The sequence below is a fragment of the Dioscorea cayenensis genome, unplaced genomic scaffold, assembly GCF_009730915.1.
Source record: "Dioscorea cayenensis subsp. rotundata cultivar TDr96_F1 unplaced genomic scaffold, TDr96_F1_v2_PseudoChromosome.rev07_lg8_w22 25.fasta BLBR01000340.1, whole genome shotgun sequence".
NCBI classification, from domain to species: domain Eukaryota; kingdom Viridiplantae; phylum Streptophyta; class Magnoliopsida; order Dioscoreales; family Dioscoreaceae; genus Dioscorea; species Dioscorea cayenensis.
Window position 1 is genome coordinate 23,053 of NW_024086731.1, and position 15,120 is coordinate 38,172.

Here is a 15,120-nt window from a genome sequence, read left to right on the forward strand (position 1 = left end):
TTGATACTACTTGGTGAAATTAGACTGTGTGTACAATCTAGCCAGATGATCCTAGACCTCTTTTGTCATCTCGTACTTAGCCAATTGAACACAAATGGGGTGGATAACCAAATTGTTGATCCACGTGATAATCTTTGAATTATCATCCTCCCAGTTGTCAACCAAGGCCACATAATCGTTGCCTTAGTCGTCTGATGGTTTAACCTCGCACACTGCAACATAGTTCCCATAGATTTACCACACACATTCTTATAAATATAACTCCAATATGTGTAGTTTTACCATCCAACTGAACATTAATCGACTGAAGCGAATCATCCTTACGACGAGCCATGATGAAAAAGACACAGATACGAAATCCCCAAATCAACAAAAATAAAAAAACAACCCCTGAATTGACAGGATCCAGTCAAATGAACGTGAGCAAAGACAAATCAGAGGAAAAATTTCTTCAATCAAGCAAAGAGAAGAATTCATTAACATGTCTCTAATACCATGAAGACATAGAGAGACGGAGGCATGAAGACAGAGAAACAGAGGCTGGGGATTTCATATTAGCATTTCTAAGAAAAAGGAATACACATCAGGGGGGTTTTATATAGCTAGGTTTACAACTAGGTTTTACAAGAAAAATAAATAGACTAAAATATCCTTATATACAAACATAATAATATATGCTAATATATCCTTATATAATAACATTAAAATAACATATGCTAATAATATGTGTATGAATCAGTGATATCAACAGTATCCAAGCATGGTACCTTGTCAGATTGGGTTGTTCTAGTGTGTTTTGGGTAGGGGTGATAATGGGGCGGGGACGGGGAGGTCCCTCCCCATTCCCGCCAATTGCGAGGATGGGGATTCCCCATCCTTGATTCTCCAACGGGGAATTTTCTTCCCCATCCCCATCCTCGCTGGGATCCCACGGGGATTCTCTATTTGCAAATATACAATTATATTTTGGAACTTGAAAACTACTCTACATAGATATATACATAAATATATGATAATATCAAAACTACTTTTTACGATTTCCACTGTGGTTCTAGTGGAAATGAAATTGGACGGCTAAGATTGATTATGTTACTATTACAATTATAATCTATCTTAGGTCAAAATACTATGAATCACACTTTTCATTGTGCTACTATTTATAAAAATAGTAAAACTACGCATTTGATTGATCCACACCATTGGCTTATGATCTAAAAGTTAACAATCAAGTTGATTAGAGTTGATATCTCGAAACATCGCGTGTATACGTAATATATATATATATATATATATATATATATATATATATATATATATATATATATATATATATATATATATATATATATATATATAGGGATTTAGGTACTATTAAGTAAGATTTAATATTATGCATATTATTGATAAGAAAAATAAAATTTTAATGTTAAAATCATTTATTCACATGTCTGTCAAAGTTTAATCAATTCTATATAAAAGTTATTATAACACTTTTTTATCTATTAAATTACATTTAACTCTTTGTTATTATGTTTTTTTTTTAATTTTTAAACCACTCCATATAATTTTACAATCCTTTTGTATAACTTTTTAATGAATGAATAATTTCTTTTACATCAAATGAATAAAAAAAGGAAAAAAATAAATAAAATTTATTATTGACTTTGCCAAATAGAATCAAATAAGATTTGATAGAATTAAAACATTTGTCAATACAATACCGTTGAAATTAAAAAAATGATTCTCAGTAATTTTACGATAAATTAATATATATATATAATTATTTATTAGTCTCTGAAACTTTTTATTTATTCCAATAAGTCTTTTTGACAATGTATTATCCTCTGTAGTCCCTTCTTTTTACAACCAGTTTCATTTCATCCCTCCCGTCATCTTTGAAAGTTTGAATTTTATTCGACAACACACAAATTTGAATAGATTCACCAAATAGTAAGCGGATACACCAAAAACCAAAAAGCAAAACTTAAAACTGAAGGTGATTTAAAAATAGTAAATCCAAAGCACCAAAACCAAAGAGCAAAACTAAAAATTGAACGTGATGTAAAATAGTAAAATCGAGGTTATCTAGCCATTGGGCTTAAAAGTAATTATGGAAAAAAATAATGGACTTCCAAGTGATTTAAAAAAATTAAAGGTTTTTTTGGCCCAATGATAAAGTTATTTGGACCTTTTGAGCTATTCCTTTTGATAATATCTCTTGTTTTTATCATCTAAATATAGTATATGTTAAAAAGTTTTTCTTTGTATATTAAGTCAAAATATATTTTATAAATACCTTATATGTGGTCAATAAAAAGTGCCTAATTTTTTATTTTATTATTATTATTTTATTTTTTTTATTTTTGATAAAGGGGACAAATTACGTGTTATAGGCGCTTTTATTCTGAGACAAGGATTCAAACTTATAATCTCGACCTGCACATAGGGGATCCAATGCTAACAGACTAAGCTATAGTTGACAAAATTAATGTAGTGGGTGAAAATTGAACCCAAATGACTCAAGAATCAATCAAACACTTTAACCAACTAATCCACACTTCATTAGGGAGCTATGGTTCTTCTATATTAAGTGTGGCAAATAATTTTACCTTTTTTAAGGATCACAAGTTAAAACCTTGACATAGTTTTTCACTAATTAGAATAAAGTAAAATTATCCATGAAGCTCTTCTTAAAAGAAAAAATGAATATTTACTAATGCTTGGGTGGCCTTTGTATTCATTCCATTAATCTTGGACCAAACTTCACATTAGTTTGAAATGGGCTTCTGAATTAGTGTTTGGGCTCTTTGCAATAAAGAGTGAACTAAAGCTTAAAACAATTTGATTGATCCATAAAAAGATCAATTCAATTCTTATTTTTTTTAATAGTTTTTATTTTTATATCTTGAAAATAAATACCTCAAACTATTTAACCGTTTATTTTATCTCCAAAATATTATAATGTTTTGCATTTCAAAATCCTAGAAACTTATTTTCCATAAGCTTGAATAACAAAGCTTGTCCATATTATCACAGATGGAAGTTTTAATATTTTATAAATTTTATACTGAAATAGTCAAAAGATTTGATATGAAGATATAGACAAGCAATATTTTTTTGCTTTTAAAAATATACTAATTATTGAAATATTTTGGAGATGAAATAAAATATAAGAGGTATATTTTGGAGGTTTACAGACATAATTTTTTTCTTTGTTAATGATGTAATTATGGAAGACCTAACTACTATAACATGTTTATTGAACATTTATATATAGAATTTTCATCAAAAAATCATCTAAATTATTAAACGTTTTAATTAACATAAACAAACAACTATGTTTACACCAATTCAAAGTAATTGGTTCATAGTATTAATAAATAAGCATAAACATTACTTCTATAATAAATATTGTTTTAGAGTAAATCAGTGATTAATCAATATTATATTTTTAAATGTTAAACAACTTTTTTGTTGATTGATTTAATTTGTAGTCCTCGCTTTTCATTTCAATGTCTATTTTGTCTTATGCAAAGTAATAATTAAAAAAAATCATTTAAAATAATTTTTTTAAAAATTACTTTTGAGATTATTGAAAGAGTTCAAAGTATCTAACAATGTATTATTACTTTGTTTTTTAAAAAATAATATGATTTATTTTATTTTTTGCCAAAGAAAAGGGTGGGTGACATAAAGTAATTAAAATAATTAAAAAATGATGACAATGATAGGAAAAGATGTTTGTTAGATCATACATCTCACCCTGTCTATTTTTACTAACCACTTATTATGTCTGTTTGATTAAACAATGTTAATTAGTCATCACAATTATTTCAATAAAAACAAAGTGCTACAAAAGGATGGCATCACATTAATAGAAATTAAGAGTATGTGTGACATCATATATACATCATTCTATTCATATCAATGAATCCTTACTAAGTTCATTCACCCTCTCAAACAATTAATGCTTTAAAAATTAGGACACTTAGCATGCTCAAAAAGTAACAATAAACAAAAATATTTGGTACAAATTCATAGTCAGTCAAAACAGGCCTTCATGCATCATTCACTTATTTAGAGTATGAACCAAAACATGTAAGTCTGGGTTCAATGGTGAGGTGTATCTAAAGATGAAAACAAAATTAATTTTAATTAATTAAATTAAAAAAAGGGCAACTCATGGGCTGCTGAAAGGATTTTCATAGGTTGGATTCAATGTAGGGGACCATTAATGGTAAGAATGTAGGCTAGGTCTTCCTTCAATTCATATGGATGTAATGAAAAATAGATAAATTAAAAGGAAAAAAAAAAAAGACTTTTTGGAGGGTTGTAATTGTGGTAGGGTTTTAAAAGTTGCCTAACTAAAACTCTCCCATTCGATAGGGTCTCTTGATTAGGTGGAAAAAAAATTGAAATCCAATTATCTAAATCTTTTGTTATTTTTTAAAACAGCTTTTATTTATATAATTGAGATGTGTTTCATTTGTTTCTAACATGAGTGGCACAACATGATAATCAATATCAATTAGTTGCTTGTAATATGATTTAATAAAAATAAATTATTTTCAACACTAGAAAAGATGACTTTTTTTTAAAGGATGAGCTAGAATTTCTTTTTTTCTTTTTAAACATAATGAATAGACGATAGAACACAAATAATAAGGTAAAATGGAGGAAAGTAAGATCATTAAAGAAGTGGAAAAGATAGAGGAAAGTAAGATTCCATTAAAGAAGTGGAAAAGACAATCAATAATAGAGAATAATAGGAATTATAAGACTATGAAAAATACAAGAAACATGAACATGCTTCGAAAAAAGAGTTTGGAAAAGGTTAGAGTTGTCGAATTATCCATTAGTATCAGAAATTGATGTACCTATAAAATTAAAGGTCTTTGTTGACCTCAACTGTTATTTGAAATATTTGATAAAAGATATTTAAGAACAAATCTATTATCATTCACATTGAAAAATTGTCCATATTCATTTCAACTTCAAAACATAAAAAAAAATCCCAACTAAAAGGGTTAATTGAATTTGTCAAATGTGATTTCTACATTTATAGCTTGAAAAACTAGGGTGTACAAATAAACATGCATCCTAATAAGTTAGTGTCCAATCATGACAACATGGATGGGCAATTTCCACAACTAATTAATTGTCTCCAAAGTGTTGATTTCTTTATCTCTTCAAATTGTTGCTCCAATTTTTTTTTGTTTTATTTTAGTTTTCTTTTGATTTGCCAACTTCTTTTGGCCCATAAGATTTTTTCTTTTAATATATCTTGGTAAGAAATTCTATAATTTACATTCTTAATTAAAAAAAATAGATTGAACTAAATTTAATTAATATATAATTTATTTGTATCTATAGTGTGGAATGGATTTTTTTTAAATAAAGTTATGATTTATCTAATTTTTTTTTTAAAACTATCATGCTGATTATTATATTCAAAAACCAATCAATGTAAGATAATAAGAAGATTAGCATTATTGTATTAATTGGGGGTTGTTAGCTGGCATGCATCTTCGTAAGTCCAAATAGTTTGGAATTTATTAGAGATTACTCTTATCCTATGAGATAAGAACATAGCCTCCAATCTCCTCATTCTTATGTGGCACAACTTATTCCAACCAAAGATAGCATTTTAGAAACAATTTAAAACTATTTAATCTTTGGGCGTTATATGTAAAGTTGGATGTAATTAACTCAAGGAACAAGGAAAGAATAAAATCCATATGAACATTTGAGATGCCTCTATCACCGAACTAATTAATTAATTAAAGGCATATATAAATGTATAACAAAAGGAAATGATAAACAAGAAATGAAGTAACGAAGGAAAGGAATCACACCATCAAATACTACCACTAACTACAATATTCCTGTCTTTTCTTGGCCAAAAATGTAGACTTTATGGCTTATTTATTTTTGTGTCTACATCTTATGATGTTCTTGGATGTCTTCATTGTTTAAAATGAGTTTCTTCTTGTCCTTTGAATATAGTGAAGCTTTATCATTGTTGTTGTTGTTATTATAATCATCTACCGTGGTCTACCTATCTTGTGACTTATGAGAGCAAATGCTTCATTAACTAATGGATATGGTAGGGCAGGGTACAAAATAACTATTTTATCATAAATTTTTTTTTTAATTATATTTATATATATATTTTAATTTGGGGTCAAAAATCTTTTGGTATATTGATGTTGAAACAATATTGTAGTGTTTATAATTTTGCCAAAAAAATGAGTTCAAATTACAGAATAAAATATGTGCACACCCTGGCATGTGCTTGTCCAAATTTAAAAAATAAAAAATAAAAAAAATGTTTTTTCAACTTGGGAGAGTAAATAGAAGATGGATATTCATTAATATATATATATATATATATATATATATATATATATGTTAAAGAAAAGTGAAATGAGGAGTTGGTTGTGTTGTGACGATGAGAATTGAGAAGAGAAGGAAGAATATTTTGAAAAGGAAACCACATTTAAAAAAAAAAAATAGTATAAGAAAATTTGATACTATTTTAATTGTACACGTACTGTTTTTGACTTAATCATCCAAAATCTTTGATTAATAGAAAGAAAGATCGATAGTTTTACATTCACAAGTTTATACATTTATTTAATTAACAGAATAAAATTATTAATTATTCTAATATCATTGAAGCAATTTTACTTTTATTTTTATTTTTATTTTTTTGAAAAAAATGGATAAATCACAAATTTATTAAAAAGAAGCTAACAGGGAGAAACAAAGTACAAAAGATAAGACAACAAATAAAGAAACAAAGCAGGAAACTGCTATCCTCACCAGGGATGAGGAGAACAGAGTACATAGAAGTTAAAAAGGTGAAGGAAAGAGAAAAGCAACTGAGGCCGGCAAATCACCCATCCGAGACACAGCCTCAGTGAAGAAAGAAACGAACTACTCCCTAGATCGGATTGGGCGCCGATCTCCGTGTGGTCGTAGATCCGAACCCGAGGAAGTTTTAGGGGAACGCTTGATCTTCTGAGTACCCTCTAAGGCTTCCAATTGGTGGGAGTCTGAATCTGAAGAAATCCAAGAGAGAATCATATTAGCAGTTTTATAGATTGTAGTAGAAGTAGATGAGCATATTTGGTTGAATATACGATTATTGCGTTCCAACCAAATATTCCAGAAGATGGCTCTGGAACAGAGGTCCCAAATATTTCTGAGAGTAGATTTAATAGAGGGTATCCAATTGGTCCAGATGTTTGAAACTGAGGAAGGCAGGGTTTCAGTATCAAATAAGCATTTGAAGAAAGACCAAATTCAATCAGAGTAGAGGTAGTTTAAGAAACGGTGGTTCACTGACTCAGTGTTATTATGGCATAGAATACATGTGTCAGTGGCATATGGGTTGCAACCTTTTTTGAACAGGTTCTCCAGTGTTAGAATTTTGTTATCCCAGGCAAGCCAACAGAATAAGGTGATTTTGCTAGGAGACTTAGTTTTCCAGAATTTGGAATAGAGTTGATTGCGAAGTCCTCCATCGATTAAGAAATTGTAAAAGGATTTGACAGTAAAAGTTCCATTTTTTTCTAATGACTAGGAGTAGGAATCATCATGACCATTGGAATAATCCAGTAAGGAGTGTAGTAAGCTGGAAAAATCATTTGCAGTGGCAGATCTAAAAGGATTACCCTGGGAATTGAGAATATGAATAAATTGTTTTAAAGTAATCCAAGGGTAAGGGTAGTCCATAAAGAGAGATTCTCAGCGATTTTTGGGGGACTGGCCCTTCAGCCATCTATCATACCAAAATAAAGTTTTTTCTCCATTGCCAATTGAATTGATTAAGCATGATCGAAATGGGTGAAGTATGGTATTAATTCCCGCCCAAAAGAATGACTTATTTCTTGGAGGTTGTGAAAAAAGGAAGCTTGGGGAATCACTGTATAAATAATTAGCTTTAATGATCTTGGACCAACAAGATTTCGGTGTAGTTATAAATTTCCACCACCATTTTCCAAGTAAAGCTTTATTGAATTCCTGGAGATCAAGGATGCCCCAGCCACCCATGCTTCGGGGACGACAATTTTTTTCCAAGCGATTAATCTTATCCCCTTAGTTCCCATGTCAGGGCCTTTCCAAAGAAAGTCTCTCATGATTTTGTCAATCTCTTGTATGACCCAATTATGAAGTTTGAAAACTGACATCCAATAAACTGGTATAGAGGATAACATAGAATTGATAAGAGTTAAGCGACCCCCCAGTGAAAGGTAGATTGCTTTTCATGGTATGAGTCTAGCACGAACAGATTCGATCAGCTTTGTCCAGTCAGTTCTTCTGGGTCGTCTACCAGAAAGGGGTACACCTAGGTAAGTGATGGGTAGACAATCTTTTAGTTTTAGTTTTAGTTATTAACAATGATTTCATTAATGCTACAACTAATATTGGTTTTAGACTATCTAGGTAGAGCTTATATTGGTCATAAACCCTTTAGGATTGCTTGTACCAGTCACACAGGACTCTAAGAACTCTAAACTTATTTTTACAATACTTGATGGTTCCGGAGGGGGTGTGATGTGTTAAGTTTACTCAAAAACTCACTCAAAGATTAAACACTCACACACAATCAAAGCAAGATAAAGGAGACAAGCAAATTGGTAACCCAGTTCGGCACAACCTTGCCTACATCTGGGGGGCCAGGCCCGGAGAAACAATCCACTAAAAGAGGTATAAGAACAAGGAGTACAACACTCACTCACTCTCTCAATACAAAGAAAATCCTCTCAAGATTGCCCGACGGCCACACACTCAACTCTCACCGAAGAGTCTCTCACTTGTTGGCGCCCTTCTAAATCTTCGAGCAGGATGTCTTATATAGACGCACCGACGTCTACAAAGTTACCTCTTTTAGAATTCTCCGCGGCTTCCTAACTTGGACACCTTCCAGAGTTAGATGTTGCAACACTGGGTGTTGCAACATGGCCCACCTTACTGAACATGACCGAGTTCTAGCCAGATGCACCCGAATCTGCGACCTTCAACCTCCCGGTTCCTTCGATCCCACCTCGTAGCGATTGACTCGACCCGAGCTCCCTCCTCGCTGCACCTGCTTCCTTCCTCACATCACTTCGAAGGTCTCCTTCTCCCGAGGGACGTGCCCACCAAGGCACATACGACCATCTCACCAAAGATAGCCACTCGAAGATCTCTCGATCTTCCTTTTCCAAACCCTGGCCCAAGTTTGGTCTTCCAAAATGATCTTCGTTTGACTCATGGAAATATTGTTACTAAACTTGATCTTGTCTTCATCCAAGTTTAGTCTTCAATATCTTCAAGCATGATCTTCAATCATCCATGCTTGGATCTCCAAATCTCTAATCATATCACATGCAATCTTCAATCAATCTCCTCATACGACTAGTCTCCATAAATAGTTCACGCCCATAGATAGCTCTTGAATCTTCCTTCAATATGGGAATGCTAAATATGGTCTTGATGATCTCCTTGGTATGTCTTTACCTTTATTTAGTTTGTGTCTTCAAATAGCTTCACACCAAACTAAATCTTTGTGTCTTCAAATAGCTTCATACCAAGTTTAACTCAGTGTCTCTAATAGCTTCACATAATCTATATTATCTTGAACTCTTGCCAATAATAGAATATTCCTCTCTTCGAAATAGATCTTTCTAAAAAGGAGCTCTATCAGAAGATATGAATAATCATCCCGGATCTTACGAGGATAGATAATCACATCAAAAATAAAACTTGCCTTCTAGAAAAGACCCTATAGTCTTGATGCACTTTCCAAAAATAGTTTATCATCACATGATTGTATTGAGAGAAATATCTTTAATATAGATCTTAATCAAATCTCCACCTTGATCTCCATTAAATGTCATGATAACATCTTTTGCCACATCATCATCCTAGTCATTTTTTTCTTTGATGAGTCACCACATGCAACGTTATCATCTTCTTGCCATGTCACCACTTGGCTTGTCATATAATGTCAATCCTACGTTATCAGACTTAACAATACTAACAGAAATTTTCAAATTTAACATTGTTACATCAGGTTCTGTAACAACACAAAGGGAAAATATGTGATTAATTTTTAAAGTGGTCATAATTGGTAAGAGAGTGAAAATTAAAAATGGCATCTTAGTTAAATGTTCCATGTAATGTAATGGCTCTAACAAAATCCGTGTTTCTAAGCCGGTTTTAGAAAAAATGCATAACACTGATAAGCAATGCATTGAAAGAATAAGTTAAATTATATAGTCAAACAGAGCTTATAATGAAAACAAAACCAGATGAAATCAAAAGATAACAGCACTAAAAACAATCAAAAGAGAGATTTTGGATGAGCACAAAAAAGAGAGTCAACATTCAAAGTTCCCATAAAAAGTGCCAATATTTTATGAGAAGTAATAAATCAGACCACCAATAAATACAAAGGAAACATTTAATGAGATTATAATGATAACACTATCCAACACCAACATACACCAACTCAAACAAACAATGCCAACAAACTCAAAGCTTTTGGTCAAGAGGAAAAAGTGAACAAATGGGGAGTCTTGCTACAAAAATTAAGCATTGTGTTACAAGTGTGAGGTTATAAGACCACAAAGTATAGAATTGACAAAAACTCAACTGATTAATGGTAGATAAGTACACCAAAAAGTAGGGAAAAAAAACAAGAAGTGGTTTATATATATATATACATAGATATACGTTTAAAAAAAAATATGAAATTACATATCCACTATATATCCTTAAGAATTTGTAGAGAAAATTGTTTGCATATAGTCATATAAAAGTGGATAATTACTAATATACATTTATAAAAACATATTTATTAATATGCATTTATAAAATATTTTTATTTGCTTATATACCTTTTGGTTAAGATTGAGAAGTCAATTTACAAATTTTATCAAAATATTAATTAATTTTTGTTTTTTCTTAATTTTTTTTCTCAAAATAAATAAAGAGAAGAGAGTACAAAATAATTTAGTTTTCTAATTTAGTTTATTTGTACTCTGATGAGTATATAAGTGGATATGAATAATTTGTAGGGTATATAAACATATTTATTTTTATAAAGATATATGAGCAATTTTTTCAGAGAAGTTTAAAAAAACCCCTAATATATAATGCATTCATTGTTTGGTTTAATTACTAAAAAAAAAATAAAAACCCCCTTTTTTAAAAACTGAAAAAACTTTTTGCGTACGAAAAATTTTCTTAAACAATTCGTACAATGATTGGACTCTAGACAATACATTTAATTATTTTTTATTTTTTATTTTATTTTTAACAAAAAAAAATGAGATGATCACTACTATAATGATCGGATGGTTAAATCATTGAACTTCCATATCAAATGGTTAAGGGTTTGATGAGATGAGTTCATACTCAACTATTCAAATAAAAATTTTGAAGAAAAAAATAGAAAGAAAACTCATTAATGATAAGAACAATTTTTTCATGTAAAACAATGAGTTATAATGAATATCAAATTTCACATATTTTTGTGAGGGGGTATAAAAGTAATTTCACATAGCTAATAAGAAGAAAAGAGGAAGTGACTTTTCCACCAACCCGTTACAGTGGAAAGCAACATTTGCGTGCCCGGGTATGAGAGGATGGAGAAGACTTGGGAAACCACCGTCGCCATTAATGCAATTAGCCCCAACTTTAAATATATATTTATATATTGACCCAACATTGCTTCTTCTTCTTCATCTTCTTCTTCTCTGTAACCGTGTTGAAATTTTGATTTAATTTCATCCATCCATCCAAAAATAAAATAAAATTATGAAGAAATTAATAATATATTGATGCATGAGATCTAAGAAAAATGTCGGCGTTCATATATAAGGAAAACCTCACCTTTCTTTGCTTATCAAAAGAGTTAATGTCAATTTCATTAGATTTATTCTTTTTCCCAAGTCAACTCCCTTTGATTTCAGTGCTTTATGCCAGGTAGCAACGCCACATATCCATGCAGCATGCTTTGCTCGCTTTGAATTTTTTGTACCAAATTCAAGATTAATCACTTAATTAATATTTTTCTTAAATGTCTACATTCCAATATTTAATTTATGGTCGATGATTAAAAAAAAAATAATTTTTTCCCCTGTTTTCCGGGATGTTTTTTTTTGCATTAAAATTCAAAATCATGACTGAAATGACCCCCTAATATATATAGAATGTCATTTATGGATGTTCGTAGAACGTCACCAATTGAGCACATTAAAATTAAAGAAATACAGTGAGGATTAATTAGGTTTTAGTTGGATTGATTAATTTTGTTTTTTTTGTTTTATAAAGATTGATGTAGGTCTAGTAGAAATTGGGTTGAACGGTTTAGATTTGTTGAGAAACTATGTTGAAATTGATTGAACGATTTAAATCAAAATACTATGCATTTAAAATCTGCAGACGTTCGTATCAACCGTTGGATGCTCATATATATATATTGGTAAATGTGACAAGTATATGCATAATTAGGAGTGTGCATATAGGAGTGATGCCAATCCTTCAGTGCATTCTTATTCGGCTGACTTAGGGATGGATTATAAAGTCTCACTGACAATTGAGGATTTTTAGCATCACTGCGTTCGATATGTTTGGAATATCTCAGCAATGAAAGTTTCGTAAACCAAACGTCACACATTGTGACTAGTATTGTTAAATCAAAGACCTTTTAGTAGTAGTGACCCTAAAATAATAAATAACTTCAATAGTAAAAGAAAAAGTAAATTTATTGACCTGAGTAAATTTTTATATATTTTTTAAATTGTTTATTTTTTTGGTTCAAGTGACAGAGTGATGTAGCAAATCAAACCGGAAAATTAGCTTGAATATAACATCCGGTTAGTGCTTTTCTCATTCGGAGCTATACCGACCACTAAACCAAATCAATCAATCCATGGAAAACCGGTCAACTACTCGCCAAACGTGTCCTTAGTTTTCATATTGCCCAACATTAATTTCCACAATCCTCTCAAACCTTTGCCTATAAATCCCCCAAAGAACTACTTCACTTCAAAATCCAAACTCACCAATGGCTTGTGCCATCAATGCCACCACAATAATGTCATCAAGTACTCAATCTCTCATTCCTCACAAGCTTAATCTATCTTCCAATAATCTCATTCATCCTTCCATGTCCATTGAACCATCACAACATTCTATCAATTACTCATCTCGTCCTCGTCTTTCCACCATGTGGAAAGAAATCCAAGGTTCTAAGAATTGGAACAATCTTATCAATCCTTTAAGTCCTCTTCTCCGGCAAGAACTCATTCGATACGGCGACTTCGTCACCGCTTGTTACAAGGCTTGCGATCTCGACACAAGCTCGAAGATGTACTCAAAATGCAAGCATGCAAAGAACAACATGTTCGAAGAAGTTGGCATGGATAATTGTGGTTATACGATAACAAAGTACATATACGCGACACCGGAGATTGGTATTCAGGCGAAAGACGGGGCTTGGATAGGCTACATCGCTGTGTCATCGGACAATGAGAGTGCAAGGATTGGAAGAAGAGATATATTAGTTAGTTTCCGAGGAACTGTGACTAGGTGTGAGTGGATTGCCAATTTCATGAGTTCATTGTCACCGGCGAGACTACACCCGGATAATCCCCGGCCGGAGATTAAAGTCGAGTCCGGCTTCCTCAGTCTTTACACATCATCAAACAACGGCTCAAAGTTTTGTCAAGAGAGTTGCAGAGAGCAACTGTTGAGTGAGATAAGTAGACTGATGAACAAGTATGGTGGAAATGATCATGAAGAGATGAGTATTTCTCTTGCAGGACATAGTATGGGGAGCTCATTGGCTCTTTTGTTAGGGTATGACCTTGCAGAGCTTGGGCTGAATTATGGGGTCCCTATAACTGTTTACTCATTTGGAGGTCCTAGAGTAGGGAACATAGGGTTCAAGAAGAGGTGTGAAGAGTTGGGAGTGAAGGTACTAAGGGTGGTCAATGTGCATGATCCAGTGACTAAGTTGCCAGGAGTTTTTCTCAATGAGAATTTCAGGGTTTTTGGAGATGAAACTTCATGTTATGCTCATGTGGGTGTTGAGCTTGGTCTTAATTTTTTCAAGATGAAGAACCCTGCTTGTGTTCATGATTTGGAAGCTTATCTTGGCTTGCTGAAGTTCCCAAAGAAAAAGAAGAAGAAGAAGAGTAGTATTGGCTACAACTTGGTTGAGAGTGCTTGGAAGAAGAGTTTGCTAAGCTTGCAAAACATTGATGCATGGCCTTGGCATGATGCTGCAAGACAAGTTGGTGATTTGGTTCAATCTTTAGGCTTTTAATCAAACATCTTGTCTTAGGTTAATTAATTTGTTGAATCTTGTAACATACATACAAATGTACATACAAATGTATTAATTTATTAATTTCATATAGAATTCTTTCCCTTTCAAGTAAATTAAATAAACCAACTTTTTTTTTCTTCAAAAGGTTACTTATTAATTAATTGGTCAAAATTTGTTCAAGAAGAGATACTGAGAAGAGAGAGGGAAGTGAGGTGGTCTATAGGCATTGGGCATAGATTCTCATGTAAGTGTTGAGAGGAGGGTGAAAAGGAATGTCATGGTGCATTGCATCAAACTTGGTCTATGTTTTCATACCAATGAAATTCTTTGCCATTAATTATTCAAATTTTAGTCCTCTTGTTTTAACTTTTGAAGAGGATCAAATTGGGCCTCATGAATGAGCTCAATCTCTTTCAATATTTGGTGCAAAGCCACCATGACTTTTGCTGTCACAGTAGTTGATTGGTCTTTCCAAAATGCCTACTTGGTTTATTTCACAAGTGTATGGACATATAAAATTAATTCATGAATTATTTAATAATTTAAGTTATTATTTTTTTCTTACTATATATAAATTAGAGTATTTTTTTTATTTTGATCTTTGACAATGATTTTTTAGGAGTTACAAACTCTAGAATGATTTAGAGCTGAGGTACTGTCAAAGAGCTCTCATCATATGTCTTTTTTTTTAATACACAAAAATTTCAATTTAAAATCATTTGATTGATCAAACAGAACCTCTACCAGTTAATCAAACTTTGTAAATTAAATTAGAATATTAATGGATCTTA

The 15,120-nt window shown here is 31.5% G+C and overlaps 1 protein-coding gene across 1 annotated transcript; it reads left to right on the forward strand.

Annotated features, from left to right (window-relative positions):
- Nucleotides 1-13,063: 13,063 nt before the first annotated feature.
- LOC120254091 (galactolipase DONGLE, chloroplastic-like) lies at nt 13,064-14,338 on the forward strand. Its single transcript, XM_039262238.1, has one exon. The coding sequence runs from the start codon at nt 13,064-13,066 to the stop codon at nt 14,324-14,326; it is 1,263 nt and encodes a 420-aa protein (XP_039118172.1). The 3' UTR covers nt 14,327-14,338.
- Nucleotides 14,339-15,120: the final 782 nt, after the last annotated feature.

What these genes read in the sequence shown, in the direction of transcription:
- LOC120254091 (XM_039262238.1), top strand. Translation starts at nt 13,064, where the DNA reads ATGGCTTGTGCCATCAATGCCACCACAATAATGTCATCAAGTACTCAA.